This window comes from Emys orbicularis, chromosome 1 (assembly GCF_028017835.1).
Source record: "Emys orbicularis isolate rEmyOrb1 chromosome 1, rEmyOrb1.hap1, whole genome shotgun sequence".
NCBI classification, from domain to species: domain Eukaryota; kingdom Metazoa; phylum Chordata; order Testudines; family Emydidae; genus Emys; species Emys orbicularis.
The window spans coordinates 268,448,912-268,471,403 of NC_088683.1; the positions used below are offsets into that span (position 1 = coordinate 268,448,912).

At 43.5% G+C, this 22,492-nt stretch overlaps 1 protein-coding gene across 1 annotated transcript in view; it reads right to left on the minus strand.

Annotated features, from left to right (window-relative positions):
- The window catches only part of TM9SF2 (transmembrane 9 superfamily member 2), a 63,127-nt gene that overhangs the window by 21,631 nt on the left and 19,004 nt on the right, over window positions 1–22,492 (minus strand). Inside the window, exons 6-9 of the mRNA XM_065409486.1 lie at window positions 12,964–13,088; window positions 11,666–11,777; window positions 5,903–5,982; window positions 5,687–5,795 (exon numbers count right to left, since the gene is read on the minus strand). Of these exons, the coding sequence (XP_065265558.1) occupies window positions 5,687–5,795; window positions 5,903–5,982; window positions 11,666–11,777; window positions 12,964–13,088 (426 nt within the window). The remainder of the gene's footprint in view (window positions 1–5,686; window positions 5,796–5,902; window positions 5,983–11,665; window positions 11,778–12,963; window positions 13,089–22,492) is intronic.

A 22,492-nucleotide genomic window follows, 5' to 3' on the forward strand; every position in this document is an offset into this window, starting at 1 on the left:
GCTGAAGGGGGTCCTCACCATGACCTTGGTCAAATTCGACTACCAAGCAAGAGAAGTGAGAACTCGAGGGAATGGGGACTCTGGAGTCGACGAAGTCACTGGTCGGCCTGTAAGTCGAGTGGAGCCTGAACCGTAGGCATCGCAGGTGGAGCTTGGCAAAAGGTGACACATAGGTGCATGCAGCCCATATGGCCCCAGAGGGAAAGGAATTGATGCACCACAGTGCAGAGCTTGTGGGTAAGTGAGCGATCAGGCTGCCCACTGGAAGGAAAGCTCGTGCCAAGACAGAGTCCAGCCTTGCTCCCATGAAATGTAGTTATCTGTGTGGGTGACAAAATGGACTTTTCTCCATTTATGCAAACACCTAAGTAGGCAAAGGAGGCACTGAAGAAACTATTGTGAAGGCAAATTCTTGTTGGGATTGTTCTACCAGAAGCCAGTCGTACAGTATGGGAACACCATATGTCCCTGTCGTCGCATCTGGTTCACTATCATGACAAACAGCTTTATGACAGTCCGTGGTGCTGTTGCAAGACCAAAGGGGACGACGCGAAACTGGTAGTGCTGCTGTCCAATACTGAACCATAGGAACTTCCTCTTGATGGCTGAATGTCTATACGGAAAATCTGCAGTTCTAGACATGAAAGATGCATACCACACTCCCTTCTGAAGGGAGGAGAATATGGATGCCAGTGTAATTATCCTGAATTTCAGCTTCCTAATGAAAATATTGAGCTGTCGAAGGTCCAAGATAGGCCTCTCCCCTCCGCCCTTTTTGGAGATGAGGAAATATGGGGAGTAGAACCCTCTTCCCTGGTATTGAGGCAGGACTCCATCACACCTCTAAGGAGTAGGGAGCCTGCTTCTTGTTGAAGAATCAATTGGTTGGAGGGAGTGTGATTTTGCACCCCATAATGCTTTATAGAAATATGCTTATGAGTGTAAATATGATATAACTGGAATATGTTTTACGCTAGATATGCCATGTAACATATCTTTGCAAAGGTTATGTTCTTCTGCATGTATTCATCCTATTCATATGCATGTATCATTTTTATATCTGAAGTTATGAGCGTTGGCTCTATGCTTGTTTTTAAAATGTTTGCTGTAGAAAGCACCTAAGGCAGATTTGGTCAACATAGTGTGAATGGGTTATTCAAGTAATTGGGAGTACTTGGTTAACAATGGACATGGATAGATGCCAATCCACATCTGAGCTTTCCTGGGAACACCCCTGTAGAGAACTAAGTCATGCATGGACATGTGACTTGCCCATGTGACTCCAAGCCTCCATCTTGCAGCTGGGATTCTACACGGGGGGAGGGAGGGGTTTCCACCCACAAGAGAGAAACCATATAAAGTCCTTGGAGACCCCTCCATTTGGTCTTCAGCTGGCTCAAGAGGTAGCCTCTCCACCCCCAAAGGATACCTGAAAGAAACTGGAACAAAGGACAGTAACTACAGGGGTGTGAGTGATTGCTGGACCCAGACTAGAAGGAGGCTAGTCTGTAAAATAAGCTTACTGGAACATCTCTGAGGATGAGATTTCATCTGTATTCAGTTTTCTTACTGTATTAGGCTTAGCCTTGCGGGTTTTATTTTATTTTGCTTGGTAATTCACTTTGTTCTGTGTGTTATTACTTGGAACCACTTAAATCCTAGTTTTTGTATTTAATAAAATCACTTTTTACTTATTAATTAACCCAGAGTATGTATTAATACCTGGGGGGGCAAACAGCTGTGCATCTCTCTCTATCAGTGTTATAGAGGGCGAACAATTTATGAGTTTACCCTGTATAAGCTTTATACAGGGTAAAATGGATTTATTTGCTGTTTGGACCTCGTTGGGAGTTGGTTATCTGAGTGCTGGAGACAGGAGCACTTCTTAAGCTGTTTTCAGTTAAGTCTGCAGCTTTTGAGGGTCATAGTTCAGACCTGGATCTGTGTTTGTAGCAGGCTAGTGTGTCTGGCTCAAACCAGGCAGGGCACTGAAGTCCCAAGATGGCAGAGAAAACAGGCTCAGAGGTAGTCTCAGCACATCAGGTGGCAGCTCCCAAGGGGTTTTCTGTGATCCAACCTGTCACAAGAGGGTTCTGGGGGAGAGGAGGAAGGATTGTGAGGAGGAAAGGAACTCTATGGAGTATCCGTGATGGATAATCTCCAGAATCCAACTGTCCATGGTGATCCTGCTCCAACTACGAGCAAAGGTGGTGAAGCAGTCACCAAAGATGCGTGGCATCTTTGTGTGGCAAAGTAGGTGGCATTGGTGGTGGTGCCTGGGTTTCAGACTATACGTCAAAAGTGGCTTTTGGCCTATGGCTGTGAGTGCATGGAAGATGTGGTAGTGGTTGGAGCTGGGAAACAGGCTCTCTGGGATCTTGGTCGCTTGCAAGGAGATTCTGATGGATTTTGGTAATAGGAGGGATAGGAGGAAGATGGCCATGGTCTGAAGAGCTGCTTTTTTAAGTTGTTTTCTCCTGGGGGGCTGGAGCAGGGCCGTCCTTAGGCATACACGGCTGTGTAGGACACCCGAAAATTTGGGGCACCCCTGGGTCTTAGTGTCCACCCTCCCACCTCTTCCTATCCGTGTTCTGACCCTTCCTGCAGGCTCCCACCACAGCTGGCTGCTGCAGCCTGGTGAGTCTTCCTCTGGAGGGAATCTAGTACTTAAAAGTGAAAAAGCCTTCCAGACTGCCAGACCTATTAGCACAACATTGAAGCTGTTAAAGAGCCATTCAAGTGGTAATGAAGCCATTTAACAGGCATTTGCTAACCCCCAGGTATATACTGTCCGTTTCTGAATTTACTGACAAAAACAATTGAGCATTACTGTAATATTTACTCAGAACACGCTAGTCTACAGGACCTTAGTTTAAAATTTGCTTTAAAAATATTTCATTAGTGTGTTGCTGAAGATTATAAAAATCACATCTCAAAAACAAACAAACAAAAAAACACCTTGCATAGATTTTTAGATGCACAATCTGAATATTCATCTTTAGCCTTAAATGCTTGGATCTTCAGACATAGATTTTTAAATAAATCCTTCAAAATACCACCTTATCTAAAATACACATGCGAGGCTGGGCTGCCGTCGGGTATAGGGGCACCAGTTTAATACTGCATAGGGCCCCATAAACCCTAAGGACGGCCCTGGGCTGGAGTGTAGATCCCCAAGAACCTCAAGGTGGATCTCGAGTCCTTTAGGGAATTAGAGACTCATCTATTCTGTCATTGAACAGATTGGCCTTATTGAAAGGGAGGTCCTGAATAGTATTTTGGACCTCTCTTGGGAAGCCCAATGACTGGAACCAAGAATCTCTGAGCATGACTAGCCTTGTGGCCAAGGACTGGGATGCAGTCTCACTGCAGTATCCACTGCAACCTGGAGAGCCACCTTTGCCACCCGCCTCCCCTCGTCCACCAAGAACTGGAACTGGGCCTGATCTTCCCCAGGGAGTTTGTCTTAAACTGCACCCGTCTGGTGTAGGTATTAAAGTTAAATACCTGGTAGTTGGTTATACAAAGACCTGCGGAGGAGGAGACCTTCCTGTCCAGGAGATCCAGCCTCTTCAACCCTTTATCTGGTGTGGTGGACTTCTGTGGGTATTGCTGAGCCCTCTCTACAGCTGCTTGCACCATCAGTGTATTAGGGGCAGGGTGCGTGAAGACGAAATCAGCTCTTTTGGACAGCACAAAATAGAGTCCCTCGGCTCGCTTCAGGGTGGAGGCATTCAGTGCAGGTGTGTGCCAAACCATTCTGCTCAGTTCTAGTATGGCCTCGTTTATGGGAAGGGCCACCCTGTATGGTCCCTCTGGCTGTAAGATGTGCTGGAGATGGTGTTGAGGGTGTTGGACCTTCTCCAATGGAATTTGCAGGTCACCAGCCACCCATTGGAGTAGATCTTGATATTGCCAGTGCTCATCTGGCTGACAGGGTGGCAACAGAATGACAGCATTATCCAGCAATGAGGCAGCTCTGCCTGGAACCAGCGTTACCAGCTCAACAGCTTCCTCCTCGTACACCAATGGAACCGGCTGGCAAGAGGAAGAAGAGCGGTAGGACTCTTGCAATGATACCAGGCACCTGCTATAATGGTCCCAGGGACCCAGTATGGCCAGAAGAGGGATCCATTGGGTACAGTGGTCCCCACAGGTAGCAATACCAGGCGTCACTGTGGAGAAGGGGGTGGGCCACAGCCAGGACTGCTGCAGCTGTCTGGGCTCCTGTACTGTACCGTAGACATCAGTGGGGCTATTTCCTCTGACTCCTCCGAGTATGATGATTATGCCATTGGAAACAGTGGTACTGTCAGTACCAAGGGGCCCCTGCCTGATGGATAAGCAAGGGGCTTCTCCTGCGACAGTGGTTCGTCTTCCAGGGTAGAAACCTCCCTGAGAACCACTGGGCCCTACAGAAGCAGAGACTGCAGGAAAGGGAGGAAGACCTCTTCTGGTGCCAGAATAAGTCTCCATATGGCCATGGTCTGCAGGATTCCTATCAAGACACTGGAGGGATCCGGTGTGACCGTTGGAGCTGGCCGGTCTCCATATATTCGAGGCAGTACTGATGGAGTTAGTCTGTTTGTGTCCTGGTAGCATGGGATCCCTTTTCTCCTTTGCCTTACTCTCCAGCCGGGGAACCTTTGGCACCAGTTCTGTTGGATCCATATGCCACATCTCACCCAATCTGACGCTGCGGAGATCTGCCCTTATGCCTACGAGAATGTCTCTTGCTCTCATGAGGAGCCCTGTAACCTGAGTCCTTGGGCTTCAGTGCTGATGGCGCCGCTCCACGGCTCGTATTCAAAGGTGCACTGCTGATGCCACTGTATGGAGGGAGGGAGGAGAGTGGTCGTCTCCCTGGCCAGGATCAGATTGGGGCCGCAGAGCCTCTTCTATCAGGTGCTTCCTCAGCCTGAGCTCTAGCTTCTTGGCAGGAAGGACTTACAGATGCTGCACTTTGCAGAGATGGGTACCCCACTTCACCCAGATGTGTGCCCCCAGTGAAAAAGCAGTTCCCTCAGATTGGGTGGGTACAGGAGGGGAATTACTACACTATATTATACTATGTACATTAAGAATTCTAAACTGCAGGATAATATTCACAATATCTACAAGCACTCTTTTATAGATAAGAAGAGTGAAGGAGGACAGGGTTCCAACTCAGGTCATGTGGCGGTAAGAGGGAACTGGAGTGGTGTGGTCATTGTCCCTTATACTTTCGGTCCAGAACACGAGGAAAGATACTGTGCATGTGTGGGTCAACGGATACTGCTTGGAAAAACTTCCAGACTCAGGCACACCCATGTGTGAAATATACATAGGGAATAGCACTCGAAGAAGAAATAAGATTTACAAGGAAGGCAACATGGCTCAAACAAGTTGCAGTCTCCCAGAGAAGGGTCTAACTTTCATCTACAAGATTGTATCTTGGAGCAGTGGAAGTTCCAACCCCAATCTCAAATGTTATAATAGCAAATGATTCCTCAAGAAGACTGATCCTGTGTTATTTAAAGTCTTATATACACACACGAAACCTAGAAGAACACTAGCTAACATGTGAATTCAGGAATGACAGGTATTAACACAGCAGTTACCCATTCAATAGAAGAAATTTAAGCTGTACAAATTTACATCCTATCCCCCGCCACAGAATAGTGATTTTTAGAAAGGCCAGACTTACAGTGGAATCCATCTGATTATATCTTGCAATGTCTTTATGTAGTGTCCTTAACATGATCATAGCTACCATCCCAGATAGGAAAAGGACAATCACCAGGGAATTCATGATGCTACATAAAGGGAAAAAAAAATCCACTGTCAAAAACCAACATCTAGTGCTCCAAAAAAAAAAAATGGTCCAGTATGTAACATTTGAAGGCTAAAACGTTCTTCTCACCTAAACCACTGAATATGGGTGTGTGGCATGGATTCCAAAATATAATCCCATCTGGATGCCCATTTTATCTTTTCTTCTTCCTGAAAATGAAACATTATGTAAGTTTGTACACAGAAAACGAATTTGTTTCCTAATAAACTTCATCTGAACATTTTTAGATTGAATGTTCTAGCACCATAAGGTCCTCAGGGGATCCTTTTTCACAAGAATTTCACTTTTTGAAAAGAACTATATAAAACATAGGTTGCTATATAAATTATCTAACAAGCCATAACTAATATAACCTTCAATTTATAGCTCAGAGTACAAAGTCACCTGTTTTCCTATTCAAGGTTTTGTTGTTTGGGTTTTGTTTTGTTTTTTCTTTTTTTCCCCTTGAGAGGACTTTAAGTGGGAAGGCTATGACAGATACAGAGGCAGCAGTGGTAGTGACCCAAGCAATGGAAAAGAAAATGAAGATGACCAGTCGTGGAAGCTTCAGGATGTACATGATCCTGGAGCGGGTACCTGAAAAAAGCTTCATTTGTATGTAGACACAATCAACTCAGGGCTAAATAGGGATTGGGAGTGGCTGAGCCATTACAAACATTGAATCTATCTCCCCTTGTAAGTATTTTCACACTTGCTTCTTATCAAACTGTCTGTACTGAGCCATCTTGATTATCACTTCAAAAGATTTTTTTCTCTTACTTAATTGGCCTCTCAGAGTTGGTAAGACAACTCCCACCTGTTCATGCTCTCTGTATGTGTGTGTATATATATCTCCTCAATATATGGTTCACTCTATATGCATCCGAAGAAGTGGGTTGTAGCCCACGAAAGCTTATGCTCTAATAAATTTGTTAGTCTCTAAGGTGCCACAAGTACTCCTGTTATTTTTGCGGATACAGACTAACACGGCTGCTACTCTGAAATTTGTATGAAGTGCCGCCTGACAGAGCTGATGGAAGAGAAGATCTGAGCTTCAAAGATGCAGGTGGAAACTATGGTTGAGTTTCGAAGGGGATTCGAGCAGGTGAGGGAGAAGGCTGAAGGGAAAAAAGTCAAGACTTGCAGATGCAAGCTGGACTGAAGAACTCTGAGGGGAGACCGCGGGGTAAGGAAAGTGGCTAGTGCAAGCATGTGACTATGAGAACCAAGCAAAGTGAAGGAGAAATAGAGCTCAGGAACAGGTTTGCTGAGTTGGAGAATGAAGAAGGGGCACAGCAGGCAGTAACAGAAGGTGGGAGGACAAAGAAGAGAAGAGCGATGTGGTATTATGCCCCCATATTTTTCATAGAGATATTGTTATGATTATGGCATAACTATGATGTATTTTATACAAAATAAGGCATCTGATATCATTGAAAAGTTATGATTTACTGAATATGATTATCCTATTTGTATGCATGTATCATTTTGGTATCTGAAGTTAGGAATATTGTCTAGGCATCTATTACAAATTTGTTTACAACTGGGGAACGCCCACTAGGCAGAATGCAATCAGTCTAGATGTCTCGCTAGGAAGAGCCATTAGTGAAAACAATAGGCCTTTGAAGATACTAATCACTCACTGAGAAGTCTTCCTGGGGAGGCTATAAACAGCCTCTGAGTTATGGCTGCAGGATCATGTGACCAAGTCATCTGGTACTGGACTCCATGATAATACTAGTATTTTTCCACCATCATCTTGGTTCGTTCTTCGCTAACTCTCTGCCCAAGAGAGAAGGTTTCTGGAAACAACTGAGGAACAAAGAGACTGAGCTGGGGGGAGGAGGGAAGGGCTGAGCCCAGGCTAGGAGGCGTCTGGTCTGTGAAAGGAATATCTGGAGTTTTAAGCTGCAAGCAAGTCTCTGCAATCTGCCTAAAACATCATTTAGGGTGCAAATTTGCTACTTGTAACCAATTTCTTTAGTATATTAATTTTAGATTGTGTTTTGTTTTATTTGCTGTGTAATCTTTGATCTGTTTGCTATCCCTTATAATCACTTAAAATCTATCTTTTGTAGTTAATAAACTTGCTTTTGTTTTGTCTTAAAAAAATGTGTGTGGAAATTCTAACTTGGGGCAGAAAGCTGTGTATATTCCCCTCCACATTGAGGGAGATGGTGAATTTCATGAGCTTGCACTGTGTAGTTCTCTGTGGAGTGCAAGATGGCATAATTTTGGGTTTATTCTCTAGAGGGATGTGCGTACTTGAGTACTGGGCAAATCCTTAGCTGAGCCTTCCCATGTAGAGCTGATTTCAGTGTCTGTGTGTTTCTGCAGCTGGGTAACTCCCTACCTGTATGCTGGTGAAAGTGAGAGACCAGGAGCACGTTGGTGGGTCAAGCGGGTTCAGTGGTACCCCAGCCCCAGGTGTTACCCTGGAGCTGAGGGGAACCTGTCACAAGTGGCTAATTCTATAAGAAGAGGGGAAGAGCCAATGGCGATACCCAGAGCTCAGAGCCCTAGGAGGATACAGGATGACTCGCAGAAGCTTGCAAGGGAGAATAAAAGTCAAGAGAAGTTGCAGCCAGAAAGAACAGGATGAAGGCCGGAGAATCACACCATCGCCAGGAAAAGGCAGGTCTACGTGATTGGAGACTCCCTAAGAACAAACAGGCCTGTCACCAGATCTGATCTGGAGAACAGAAGGGTGTGCTGTCTGCTAGGAGCTAAGATACAGGATGTGGACCTGAGGCTGAAGAGGATCCTAATGGGAGCAGGAAAGAATCCATTGTCCTTCAAGATTGTCCTTCATGTGGGAACAAATGATACAGCTAAGTTCTCACTGGAACGTATCAAGGGAGACTATACCAAGCTGGGGAAAACACTTAAGGAAATGGAGGCTCAAGTGATCTTCAGTGGGATTCTGCCTGTTCCTAGAGAGGGAGAACGAAGGCGAGATTATGATGATCAAAAGCCAAGCAGAGTTGGACCCTGCAAAGGAAATTAAAACCAATAGTAAAAAGGTTCTATAGCCATATAAATAAAAAGAAAACAAGAAGTGGGACTGCTAACCATGGAGGATAGGGTGGAGATTAAAGATAATCTAGGCATGGCCCAACACCTAAACAAATACTTTGCCTCAGTTTTCAGTAAGATTAATGAAGATCTTAGAGGTAATGGCAGAGTGGCTAATGGAAATGAGGATATGGATGTAGAAATTACCACATTTGAGGTGGAAGTCAAACTCACACATCTTAATGGGACTAACTCAGGGGGCTTGGATAATCTCCATCAAGAACATTAAAGGAACTGGCACATGAAATTGCAAACCCTAGCAAGGATTTTTAATGAATCTATACACTTGGGGGTCAGACCCTATGAATAAGAATTGCTAATATAGTTCCTTTTTTTAAGAAAAGGAAAAATGTGACCCAGGAAACTACATGCCAGTTAGTTTGACCTCAATTACATGCAAGGTCTTGGAACAAATTTTGAAAGAGAAAGTAGTTAAGGACATAGAAGTGAATGGTAATTGGGATAAAGTACCACATGGTTTTACAAAAGGTGGACCGTGCCAGACCGACCTGATCTCCTACTATGAGAAGATAATTGATTTTTTTTTAGTCAAAGGAAATGCAGTAGATCTAATCTACCTGGATTTCAGTAAGGCATTTGATACAGTTCCACATGGGAAATTTTAGTTTAACTGGAGAAGATGGGGATTAATTGAAAGGTGGATAAGGAACTGGTTATACTATAACTGGTCATATTGAAAGGTGAACTGTCAGGCTGGAAGCAGGTTAGTTGTGGAGTTCCTCAGGGATTGGTCTTGGGACCAATCTTATTTAATACATGGTATGTATTTAAAATACACCAGATAAATCTACCTGTCTCACATACAAATTTCAAAGTAATTAGATTCTCAGTTAGCTTTTCAACAATGAACTGAGCCATTTCAAAAACAGTATTATGGACTAATCCTACAAAACTTAAAACTATCCATTTGTAATGAGTGCAAAACATGTGCCTCTTGACACTAAAAAAAAAACCTCCTTTGTTTAACACACACACACACAAACAAACAAACCAGGGAAGCCATACTAACGGCAAAAGTCAGAGAATGCCTCATTGACAATTTTATATGTTAAGTTTCAGCCCTGATCAAGCACTCCTGGCCAAATGTTTAAAACCCTTAGGAACAGAGCAGAAAATATGTTTTCCAGCTTTTTTTAAATAAGCATAAAATTTACTTCAAGTTCAATTTGAATGTCCACTTATAGTCTGTACCAAGTGAACATCAGAATGTTTACATATATGGCGAGAGTGATCTAATACTTTTGTTTATATTGTACTATTACAAGCCAAGTGTTCGTCCTCATCTTCAAAGTTCTTGTGGGTTTTATTTCCAACCTGGCCATTTAAGAGAGCATGTATTTCTACATTATTAGAATATTATTAATATATATTAATTATATATGTATCTCCATGAAGCTCATGGAAAATGGTGTGTGTAATGGGTACAGAAACCATGTTTCAACTAAATTTTAAAGAACAAGGACTCACTTCCATATACAGCTTCATTTCACCATATTGGAACTAAACCCTGCAACAAGCTGTGTAAATTTTAAAGGAACTCAGATTTGTTTAAGCACGTTTGTTCAATCAGGCAGTGGTATAATATACCAAGGTATTATGCTGCTCTTAGAATAAATTTGATATAGCTAGTTTTTAAAAAAATAAATAGCGGAAAATACAAACATTAAAAGTTTCCTCTTATTTTTCCAAGATTCTAAAATAGATATCCACAGCATGACATAGTGATAGTTGCCCATTTCAATGCATAAAAGGTGTGTGCATTTGGGCAGACTCCAAACAGAGGCATTTAAGGCTAGAAAAATGAAACTTGACAAATGCCTACTTAAGATGACTAATATGTGAAGATAAGGATGATCTCCAGTCTTCCCAGCAACCCCTCTCTATTTTATTAGTTCTTACACACCACAGTAAGAGGGACCTTAGAAATCCTTAACATTCCCATACTTTGAGGAACCTTCCTTCAATAGGTTACATCAAAAGCCTTATCTTGTGCCATCACCCTGTCCCCATCAAGGGCATTCCAGTGGCTGTGCTTGTGCTCTCAAAAGGAGAGCAGAGGTAACAAAATAGTTGCCTGATTCTTTGCAGTTATACATGTGGGAGAAGGCCTGGGAGGAAAGAAAACTAAGGGCTTGTCTACACTTACCGTGGATCGATGCTGCGGCAATCGATCCACCAGGGGTCGATTTAGCAGGTCTAGTGAAGAACTGCTAAAATCGACCGCCGATAGCTCTCCCGTCAACCGCAGTAGTCAACCGAAGCTACATCGACTCCACCTACATTATTCACGTCGCTAGAGTTGCGTAACTTAGGTTGACTTAGCAAAACTGTTTTGCTAGACCTGCCCTAAGAGCTAGCTGGAGAAGAGAACCATCAGCCCTGACATATCTGTCACACTTAGTTCTTTGTTGAAAAAGCATGACTGGTTGGATTTAGTGTTTGGCAGATTACGTTTCTACACAGTGAAGCTATGCAGACATGAAAGATGAGATTTCTCAAAGCCAACTAGGGAATTTAGTTCTCAATCCCCATTTAAATTAATGGGAGTTGGGTAGTTAAATCCTCTAGTCAACTATGAAAATCTCAACGAAAGACCACAAGATCCTAATCTGAAAGGAGTTTTATTTTTGAACCATGCTATTGAAAAGAGCCTGATAATATTTTGGAGTAATTTTTGCCACTCATCTTTTAGAACTCCTAAAATATCAATGTAAGCAATCTGATAGAGTGAGGCCTCCAAAACAGAAAAACACTCACCTGAAAGCTAACTGAGTATGTGTAAGCAATTTTGATCTCCCCATTAGCCTTGTTACTTATACCCATAGGTGGTCCTGAGCAGTCAGGGTTATCTGTATGTGTATGTTTGAAGCTGTGGGAAGAAAAATATATATACAGATATTTATATAACATCTTATAAATTTATCTAATTATCAGTCTTACAAGAACATTCATTTAATGTTACAGATTTTGTAATTTTAAAGACCTTCAATTATCAACTTCATTTAGGATTCTTCTTTTGAATCAGATTTTAAACCAAAACTTTTTTAAAAATAAATAAGTTACAGCAGTTGCAAGGAGCGAGTATATACATACACAAAAGTGTGGTACTTTTTACTACCTAAAAACTGTTTTGCTAAACTGACTCAGAAGTTTGAAGATTACATGCAATCATTTCTTTACTTTTTCACATGGAGTGTAGGTTAAGGTTTAAAAAACATTTTATTTTTCTGAATAGAAAATAGAAAAGGTCACTTAGTTATGTTGTACAAGATAGGACTTCCTAACTTTGCTGTCAAAACAGTTAGGTGGCCCAGAACAAAAAAAATATGTATTTTTTTAGTATTTGACCTGCAAGACAGCAAGCTCCATTATATTAACAGGGAAAAGGAAAGCAACAAAAATAAACCAGGGGAAGAAGGCGAAGAGAACACTAAGTTGTGGGAGGGTCATAGAATTGAAATACATGCTTCTTCATACTGCTGTTCGTAGAAAACAAGAAAATTAAACTAGTGTAGAGGAGGCACCACTGTATTAGACTAACACTTAAGATGTCAAAAGTTGAACTATACTGATTCACCAGTGTCCAGGGCAGAGGTAATGTGTTCAATCATACAATAAAATGCAACCTCGCTCCACCCCCTGCCAACTGGCAAATGGAGAATCCCACACTGGGAGTATACCACTACCATGAGATGTTTTCAATGCACTGGAGGCAGAAATAGCAGATTAAGGTTCCTCGTCAGTAGAATGATCTACTGCGTTAGAACACACTAGCTCAGGTCACCTTGGTTACCAGGAAAGCCAATTTGAACTATATATATATATATATATATATATACACACACACACACACACACACACACCCTGCACCTATAACAGGTCCATGATGTGGAATAAGTTTCCTGTGGTTGATACTCAGGTTGCTATGGATTTCCAAGTTCAACAAGCCCAGTTTTAAACACAAACTGGACTAGAGCACTGACTTAGTTCTTGTTATAGGCCCTAAAGCATTTGTTTAACAAGTAATTTTTAAAATCCATTTTAAATGCACTCACCTTTTTGGTTCAAGTTTAGCAGCTACTAGTCTTGCTCCTACCGCCTCCTTTTCTACAACATGGTAGAATATCTTAATATCTACATGGTTGAATATGTAAAAGGTATCTTCTTCACGAAACTCTGCCTGTGGACCAAAATACAAGATTAAAGAAACCAAAGATATAGGACTATTCTACAATTTAAAAACAGAAGCTCAAAACTGCATTTTAGACAGACTTGTATTCACTGTTTTTTAAAGGGCTATACTGCCGAAGTTAAAAGCCCCCAAATTCTCTTACAAGGTGTATTGAGGGTTCTGGAAATGCACAAGCAAGCACTTTTTCCTGCATTACCTTTTTAATGGAGGCACTTCAAGAGTATGTGAGCTTTATTCGAAGTATCCAGATCACCATTCTCAAATGAATCTTAACTGAAGAAAAATACTGGACTATTGGGGACTTCCAAGTGGACCAATTTTACTAAGAGGTTATATATAGAAGCAAATAAACTAGGTAGATAAACTCCTGTGACAGCAATTTAGAACACAAAACCAAACTATTTTTAAACAAATGCTTCACAAACACCACCTCAACTCAACATCAGTTGTGCATCCCTCCCAGAGATTATGATGGAACTGAATGTTATGCCTGATTCAACTGTTAGAGAGAAACCTTGACTGGCCCATTTTCAGTTGGTTTCAAAATGTCTCTTTCAAAGAGCTGTTTGCTCTCAGAGGTCATATGACTGTACACAGCTGCCTCAAATGGCTAGTTGTGTTTCAACAGGGTCAAAAACTTATTTTGTTAATATCAGGTTTTACTGCTGTCCATATTTGTCAGTTGCAAGTACTGGCAAGAAGTGGTGTGTTAATACATAAAAATTTAAACAGCTCTATTTCCCCTGTAGTACTCATATTTTGAAAACATTTGTTTTAATTCTCTTATCCAGCCACACCATTTCTCCTCCTGTTTGACTGACGCAGTAATACCACTGTGCTGATATCATAGCTATTTGTGTGCTACTGGAAAAGAATGCAAGTCAAAAAGGGATACTTATATCCTCCTGTAGTTCTGCTTCTCTGAACATTTCCATGACTGGATTTCTACTCTTGGATCTCCACTCTCTAGGCAAGAGACTGGGACTCCCCTAGCTGTCAAAGATTTTTGGCCCTTTGAGAGACAGTGTCAGGCCAGGCTCATTCGGAGACCAGTTACCAGGGGTTTAGGCAATGTCTACACTGCAGAATTTTAAAATCCAGGCAATATGGCATCTTTAAAGAATAACGTTTTTATTTCATTCAAGAAGTGGGCTGGCTATGACGTAAAAAGCCTCATTTATAAGAATTTCTTTAACAGATGAAGTTAAATGAAAATTTAAAAAGTTAATTATACTGAAGCAAAAGCTGAAACTGATTGTCCTTAAAATTCTCTTTAGGACTTGCTGCTACCCAGCTGTAGAGAGGTGTCATTTATCAGCCACTGAGAGTCTCTGAATATTTAGTTAAGTATGATATCACTAAACTGGATGGATGGAGGCAGCAGAGGGTTTTTACAGTTCCATGAAAGCATGAGACCCCCTACAAGTACCCAATAGCAAGGGACACCCTGATACGTAGCTGTGAGTTTTAGCTGGCCTGAACATCCCAATGTACTCCAACTCGTTGTCATAATCTTTATCTAAAACAGATCATGCAAGATATTATATGTAAATTGGTGCCACACATTCATGATTAATATCATTGTGGAATGTATGTATTAACGCTATAAGAGGAATTATGGATACTCACTAATAATATGCTTTAAAGTCTGTGACCAAACAACCCGATAGTTGCCTTCCCTCCTGGCTGGGAGAAAAAGGCGGAAATCTACCTGTCTCCTGTGTAAAGTAAGCACGATGGAATCAAAACAATGGAAGCCCCATTTATGCAGAAATCATCAGGGTGATGGGAAATTCACAGGAAGAAAACATCCTGATCTTGAAACAGAGTCAATTAACTTTGAGAGAGATAAGCAGAGACAGAAAGCCATTTTGGCATCTTCCACCTAGGAAGACAAGAGAAACCAGCACCTTGTACTTCTGTGGAAGGTCCTGAATGAGAAAGTCAGTCAAGGCAGGAAAGAAGAAAGACTGGTACGAAATCTACCTCGAACCAAGGCTGTAGCTTATTGAGCTAGGTATTAGACACGAGAAAGCATAGTTTACTTTTATGTGCTTGTAACCACTTTTGTCTTTATCCCTTGTACTTGAACTCACTTAAAACCTCATGAAGTAATTAGTTTTACTTTTAATCTAAACCAACCAGTGCTATGTTTGAATGAAATGATTGTTAACTTCAGTTAAAGTAATAAACTGTGCTTTTGTCTCCTTAAAAGGAGCAATGAACCTTATTACTTCTGAGCATTCCAGAAGACGGCTGGACACTTCAGGGCAGATGGTTTTGGGGAAAATTCAGGACTGAGAGAGTTGGGTCACCCTGTAAACAGTAACCAAGTGTGGAGTAGACCAGTGTGGGGTTGCTGTGTTGTAGGTAGGCTGCTGGGGTCCAAGTGCAGAACAAGGGCTGCATAGCAGACACACTAGGGAAACCACATGCTTGTCTGCTGGCTGTTGGTATCTGGGCTGTGAGCAACAGCAGCAGAGCATTTAAAGCACCCAGTGTTAAAGGGCAGGCAGTGACCACCTCTCAATGGCATGAAAAACTGCACCCCAAAATGTCAGTCTGTGCGAGCACAAATGTGGTGGGATTAACACTAGAAGCCCCAAAACACTTTTCCAAGACAGAGAATGTAGTTAACTGTCATCTGATGACAGGAACATACTCTGATATGCAAGTCCACTGATGCCAAGGGATGCTCTGCAGCCAGCACTAAAAAGATAGATAGAGATAGACAGAGAGAATGCAACCCCAGTGAAGATTACTGCTGAAGCGACACACATCAACTTGAAAATTAGTCAGAGGGTTAGAAGTCATACCAGGTACTAATTTTTGCAGTCACATTTTCCTAATCTAATATCTCTCCCATTATTTTTTTTTTTTTGAAAGATCCCCATATACAAAAAAAGCGGCTAACTATACTGAGAAAACAGCAGAATGCACTATAAAATAAAATGTAAACAAATGGAGAGTTCTACTGTAATAGAATTATAGAAAAGTCTTAAGGGTTATCTTTATATTGCCCTAAATAACACGTAGACATGTGCAATTTAAGTTGACAGTGTCCCTTTAAGTGAAATTACAAACATGTTTCCTTTAGATAGTGAACCACTTGCAGTCTCCAACACAGATTCAGAAGGAAGAATGGTGAAGAGAAAGATTACTAGCATTTTCTCCTCTGGAAAGGGGAAAAAAAAAGTTAAGATTTGCCTCTGAATTTCAATCAAAATCACAGAATCACAGAATATCAGGGTTGGAAGGGACCTCAGGAGGTCATCTAGTCCAACCCCCTGCTCAAAGCAGGACCAATTCCCAACTAAATCATCCCAGCCAGGGCTTTGTCAAGCCGGGCCTTAAAAACCTCCAAGGAAGGAGACTCCACCACCTCCCTAGGTAACGCATTCCAGTGCTTCACCACCCTCCTAGTGAAATAGTGTTTCCTAATATCCAACCTAGACCTCCCCCACTGCAACTTGAGACCATTGCTCCTTGTTCTGTCATCTGCCACCATTGAGAACAGCCGAGTTCCATCCTCTTTGGAACCCCCCTTCAGGTAGTTGAAGGCTGCTATCAAATCCCCCCTCATTCTTCTCTTCTGGAGACTAAACAATCCCACTTCCCTCAGTCTCTCCTCATAAGTCATGCGCTCCAGACCCCTAATCATTTTTGTTGCCCTCCGCTGGACTCTTTTCAACTTTTCCACATCCTTCTTGTAGTGTGGGGCCCAAAACTGGACACAGTACTCCAGATGAGGCCTCACCAATGTCGAATAAAGGGGAACGATCACGTCCCTCGATCTGCTGGCAATGCCCCTACTTATACAGCCCAAAATGCCGTTAGCCTTCTTGGCAAGAAGAGCACACTGTTGACTCATATCCAGCTTCTCGTCCACTGTGACCCCTAGGTCCTTTTCTGCAGAACGCTACCTAGCCACTCGGTCCCTAGTCTGTAGCAGTGCATAGGATTCTTCTGTCCTAGGTGCAGGACTCTGCACTTTTCCTTGTTGAACCTCATCAGGTTTCTTTTGGCCCAATCCTCTAATTTGTCTAGGTCCCTCTGTATCCGATCCCTACCCTCTAGTGTATCTACCACGCCTCCTAGTTTAGTGTCATCGGCAAACTTGCTGAGAGTGCAGTCCACACCATCCTCCAGATCATTAATAAAGATATTAAACAAAACCGGCCCCAGGACCAACCCTTGGGGCACTCCGCTTGAAACTGGCTGCCAACTAGACATGGAGCCATTGATCACTACCCGTTGAGCCCGATGATCTAGCCAGCTTTCTATCCACCTTACAGTCCATTCATCCAGCCCATACTTCTTTAACTTGGCAGCAAGAATACTGTGGGAGACCGTATCAAAAGCTTTGCTAAAGTCAAGGAATAACACATCCACTGCTTTCCCCTCATCCACAGAGCCAGTTATCTCATCATAGAAGGCAATTAGGTTAGTCAGGCACGACTTCCCCTTGGTGAATCCATGCTGACTGTTCCTGATCACTTTCCTCTCCTCTAAGTGTTTCATAATTGATTCCTTGAGGACCTGCTCCATGATTTTTCCAGGGACTGAGGTGAGGCTGACTGGCCTGTAGTTCCCCGGATCCTCCTTCTTCCCTTTTTTAAAGATGGGCACTACATTAGCCTTTTTCCAGTCATCCGGGACCTCCCCCGATCGCCATGAGTTTTCAAAAATAATGGCTAATGGCTCTGCAATCTCATCCGCCAACTCCTTTAGCACTCTCAGATGCAGCGCATCCGGCCCCATGGACTTTTGCACTTCCAGTTTTTCTAAATAGTCCCGAACCACTTCTTTCTCCACAGAGGGCTGGTCACCTTCTCTCCATATTGTGCTGCCCAGTGCAGCAGTCTGGGAGCTGACCTTGTTTGTGAAGACAGAGGCAAAAAAATCATTGAGTACATTAGCTTTTTCCACATCCTCGGTCACTAGGTTGCCTCCCTCATTCAGTAAGGGGCCCACACTTTCCTTGACTTTCTTCTTGTTGCTAACATACCTGAAGAAACCCTTCTTGTTACTCTTAACATCTCTTGCTAGCTGCAACTCCAAGTGTGATTTGGCCTTCCTGATTTCACTCCTGCATGCCTGAGCAATATTTTTATACTCCTCCCTGGTCATTTGTCCAATCTTGCACTTCTTGTAAGCTTCTTTTTTGCATTTAATATCAGCAAGGATTTCACTGTTTAGCCAAGCTGGTCACCTGCCATATTTACTATTCTTTCTACACATCGGGATGGTTTGTTCCTGCAACCGCAATAAGGATTCTTTAAAATACAGCCAGCTCTCCTGGACCCCTTTGCCCTTCATGTTATTCTCCCAGGGGATCCTGCCCATCTGCCCCTGAGGGAGTCAAAGTCTGCTTTTCTGAAGTCCAGGGTCCGTATTCTGCTGCTCTCCTTTATTCCTTGTGTCAGGATCCTGAACTCGACCATCTCATGGTCACTGCCTCCCAGGTTCCCATCCACTTTTGCTTCCCCTACTAATTCTTCCCTGTTTGTGAGCAGCAGGTCAAGAAAAGCTCTGCCCCTAGTTGGTTCCTCCAGCACTTGCACCAGGAAATTGTCCCCTACACTTTCCAAAAACTTCCTGGATTGTCTGTGCACCGCTGTATTGCTCTCCCAGCAGATATCAGGGTGATTAAAGTCTCCCATGAGAACCAGGGCCTGCGATCTAGCAACTTCTGCTAGTTGCCAGAAGAAAGCCTCGTGCACCTCATCCCCCTGGTCTGGTGGTCTATAGCAGACTCCGACCACGACATCACCCTTGTTGGTCACACTTCTCAACTTTATCCAGAGACTCTCAGGTTTTTCTGCAGTTTCATACCGGAGCTCTGAGCAGTCATACTCCTCTCTTACATACAACGCAACTCCCCCACCTTTTCTGCCCTGCCTGAACAGTTTATATCCATCCATGATAGTACTCCAGTCATGTGAGTTATCCCACCAAGTCTCTGTTATTCCAATCGCATCATAGTTCCCTGACTGTGCCAGGACTTCCAGTTCTCCCTGCTTGTTTCCCAGGCTTCTTGCATTTGTGTATAGGCACTTCAGATAACTCATTGATCGTCCCTCTTTCTCAGTATGAGACAGGAGTCCTCCCCTCCTGCGCTCTCCTGCTTGTGCTTCCTCCCAGGATCCCATTTCCCCACTTACCTCAGGGCTTTGGTCTCCTTCCCCCGGTGAACCTAGTTTAAAGCCCTCCTCACTAGGTTAGCCAGCCTGCTGGCGAAGATGCTCTTCCCTCTCTTTGTTAGGTGGAGCCCGTCCCTGCCCAGCACTCCTCCTTCTTGGAACACCACCCCATGGTCGAAGAATCCAAAGCCTTCTCTCCGACACCACCTGCGTAGCCATTCGTTGACTTCCACAATTCGACGGTCTCTACCCAGGCCTTTTCCTTGCACAGGGAGGATGGACGAGAACACCACTTGCGCCTCAAACTCCTTTATCCTTCTTCCCAGAGCCACGTAGTCTGCAGTGACCTGCTCAAGGTCATTCTTGGCAGTATCATTGGTGCCCACGTGGAGAAGCAGGAAGGGGTAGCGATCCGAGGGCTTGATGAGTCTCAGCAGTCTCTCCGTCACATCGTGTATCCTAGCTCCTGGCAAGCAGCAAACCTCTCGGTTTTCCTGGTCGGGGCGGCAGATAGAGGACTCAGTCCCCCTGAGGAGGGAGTCACCAACCACCACCACCCTCCTCCTCTTGGGAGTGGTGGTCGTGGAACCCCCATCCCTAGGACAGTGCATCTTTTGCCTTCCAATCGGTGGAGTCTCCTTCTGCTCCCTTCCATCTTGTCCAAGTCCTTCCTGATCTTGTTAGAGCACCCTGGGCATCAATGGAACCAGAGCGTAGGCGTGCATCAGGCCTTTTTGACCACAAGATTAAAATGTTATCTGAGAGGGATCTAGGCTTATGCTTCCTCTGGCATAGTGGAGAAGACTTCTACCCCACCCTGTTTGTGGATGTAGAACATGCCAATTGTATTGCTGATTTGGATCATCTGTTCCTTGAGGCACGGGAGAAAGGACTCGTAAGCTTTGCACACAGCTCTGCATTCTGGGAGACTGATATGCATCCATGTTTCTCGTGTTGTCTAAAGGCTTTGCACCTGAAGATCCTCCATGTGAGCTTCCCACCCCAAGAGCAAGGCATTTGTCACTATAGTTTTAGAGAGCAGAGGAGTTCCTTTTGCACATCGCTTTAGGTGTCTGCAGAGTCCTTCCACCATTTCAGAGGTAACAGTACTAATAGAAGCATCCAGAGGGGCACGTCCACATGATGCTTAAATCAGGGTGTACACCAGCCTTAGCCAGCCTTGCACGCACTGAAGGTGTAGTCTGGCATGAGGCATGATAAAGGTGCATGAAGCCTCATGTCCTTGCAGAGCAAGAAGAGTCCTTACCGTGATGCTGGGACTTGACTCCAACTGCATAATAAGAGCTATAAAATTCTTAAAACTATCCTAGGGAAGATAAGCCATAGACTTGGTGGAGTCCAGAATCATTCCAATCAATTTGAGTCTATGGACAGAAGTCAAGTTGGATTTCTGTCTAGTGACTTTTAGGCTTAGGGAACAGATCAAGCATGTGATGAACAGATTTTGAGAGCGGACAATATTTCCTCCATTTAATTTTTCATGTAAGGGTACACACCAAGATTTCCTTAAGTGTTCTACCACTACTACATGCACGTTAGTGAATATTCTCAGTGCAGCGGATACCAGTACTTGGCTCTACTCTTCAGGGTAATGATCGTGGCCTACCATGAACCTAAGGTACTTCCTGCAGGGTGGAACCATCAATATATGTGGAAGTATGCATCTTGAGGTCGAGAGATGTAATCCAGTCCTTGAATTCAAAAAGGGAATTAAGGTGAGGGTGACTATCCTGAACTTCAATGGCATATGAATGTTCAGTTTCCACAGTTTCAGAATGGATCACCAACCTCATTTCTTTTTAGGGATACCAAAGTACAGTAAAACCCCATTTTCCAGTCTAATTAGGACCAGGGCCAGATCAAATAATCAAACCTCCTGATAAACTGGAGAATGGAAAAATGCGATGCTGCAGTGCTATCTAGCAGCCACAGGAAAGTTCGCCTACTTCTGGCCCTTGTGTCCCAGCTGTTCGGTAAACGTGAAGAACTGGTTGAAGGAAAGTCAGATAAATGGAGTACTACTGTACTTGCTTTAAAACCTGTTACCATGATACAGAGGAGGGACTCTCTTTATTGCTCGAAAAAAAAGAAATGAGGATCGCTTGACATAGTTGATTCTTTTGAGAAGGGACCCGGAAGAGTATGGGAAAAGGCAGTTGGGTGCAGGCACTGTGTGAAACTGGATGGAATATCCTGAAGTTATTATGTTTATGACCAACTGGCCCATGGTGATAGAGACTCGTGAGTGCCTGAAAACAGTTAAACAGTTTCCAAATGGAACAGATTGTTAGGTATGGAGTCACAGGAGTCAGTGTGAACCGCCTCAGAGTCCCATTAAAAGAGTGTTACTGGACTGATGAAAATTGAGAAGAGTGGGCAATAGAGGTGGACTGTCTCCATCTGTGGAAGCGTTGCCTCTTTTCCAAAGCTCAGTAGGGTTTTCACAGAAAAACTAGTGATGGACCTGACCTATGTGGGTCATAGGACTACTGATACATTTCCTTTTAGGGGCGATCATGTAGATCCCAAGGTATTGGACAGTTGCTCTGGAATCCTTCAGTGTGCAAAGGGCCTCATCTATTTTTGAACTGTAACTAACACCCCTCAAAGGGCATGCCCTCTACCATCGAATGTACTTTGAAGGAAGCCTGACCTCTGTAGCCACAGTGATCGCCTTGTGACCATCAAAATACAGACAGTCTGCCACATCTGGTGCAGGCTGGAAGCCAGTTTATGCCATTAATTAGTCCTTGGAAATAAGAGGTGGGAGACTGTTGGTGAAAGATGAGTTTCTGTCAATCTGAAAGTCGTAACTGGCCATTAAGGCCTGGTAGTTGGTGAGGTGAATTGTAAGATATCCACCAATTTGTGGGTCTATTTCTGGACCTCTTCCACTCGAACCTGCAGGGCCTCTACAACTCTTCTGAGGAGCTCTTGGAAACCTCTAAAGTTGTCCAACTAGGGGACAGTAGGATGACTACCTCCTCAGGAGAGGATGATGAGAGTGCCACAGGCCCTAGAAAGTCTCAACAGAGGTGGAACAGCTTCTGGTTTATCCTTGTACTATTGTGGAGGTTTGGGGACAGCCTGGGTAGCTGATGCCATCAGGAGAGGCACTCTAAGATGGTGAGATTTATCCTGGTAATGGAGTCTACTTTGAGTGGAGCATGGTCCACATTATGGCCACATCTGCATGGATAAATATGGTCCTGGTGGCCATAAAGTCAG